At 37.1% G+C, this 909-nt stretch overlaps 1 protein-coding gene across 1 annotated transcript in view; it reads left to right on the forward strand.

The window, feature by feature from the left end:
- LOC107710260 (zinc finger protein 135-like) overlaps window positions 1-406 on the forward strand; it is a gene marked incomplete at its 5' end in the record, with an annotated part of 1,535 nt that extends 1,129 nt beyond the window's left edge. The window contains one exon of the mRNA XM_016514990.1: window positions 1-406. Within this exon, the coding sequence (XP_016370476.1) occupies window positions 1-406 (406 nt within the window).
- Window positions 407-909: the final 503 nt, after the last annotated feature.

Consider the following 909-nt stretch of genomic DNA (forward strand, 5'->3'; position numbering starts at 1 on the left):
TTCACACTGTGACAAGAGATTCAATCAGTCAGGAGACCTGAAAACACATGAGAGGATTCACACTGGAGAGAAACCTTACAAGTGTTCACACTGTGACAAGCGATTCAGTGATTCAGCAACTCTGAAAACACATGCGAGGATCCACACTGGAGAGAAACCGTACAAGTGTTCACACTGTGGCAAGAGATTCAGTGATTCAGGATACCTGAAAAAACATGAGAGGATTCACACTGGAGAGAAACCTTATATGTGTTCACACTGTGACAAGAGATTCAGTGATTCAGGAGACCTAAAAAAACACGAGAGGATTCACACTGGAGAGAAACCGTACAAGTGTTCACACTGTGACAAGAGATTCAGACTGTCAGGAACTCTGAAAACGCACGAGAGGATCCACACTGAGTAAAACCGTATCACTGCACTGCATGTGGGAAGTGTTTCAATCAATCTTCTAATCTACACAAAAAACGATCACAGTAAGTAGATAATCTTCAGATCCAGCACTTTCAGGTCTGATGCCGCGTCCTCATTAAATGTGACACAATAATGCATCAAGCAATAAAATATAATCTGGATAAATCATTCCTTGCCATCCATTACATATGGATTGACAAAGAAATATTATCTAAAGTTTTCAAAGTGAATAAAGTTCATCTTCATCTTCAAAACCAGCAGATTCAACTGTGAGATTCAGATCAACTCAAAGATGAAGTTCCTCCTCAAAGAACAATGTCAAAAAGTTTTATTCTTGTATATCATTTTGCATCATAAATTGTATTATTGTGCATTTTTATGAGTTTCATATTATGTTCAATCGTTTCATATAATGATCAATATGTTAAATAAGCAGGATTGTAAGAATAGTAACACCATTAAAACCAATACCCATTCTTGAATGAAGTGAAAGTC

This window comes from Sinocyclocheilus rhinocerous, unplaced genomic scaffold, assembly GCF_001515625.1.
Source record: "Sinocyclocheilus rhinocerous isolate Xijiao unplaced genomic scaffold, SAMN03320098_v1.1 scaffold34068, whole genome shotgun sequence".
NCBI classification, from domain to species: Eukaryota; Metazoa; Chordata; class Actinopteri; order Cypriniformes; family Cyprinidae; genus Sinocyclocheilus; species Sinocyclocheilus rhinocerous.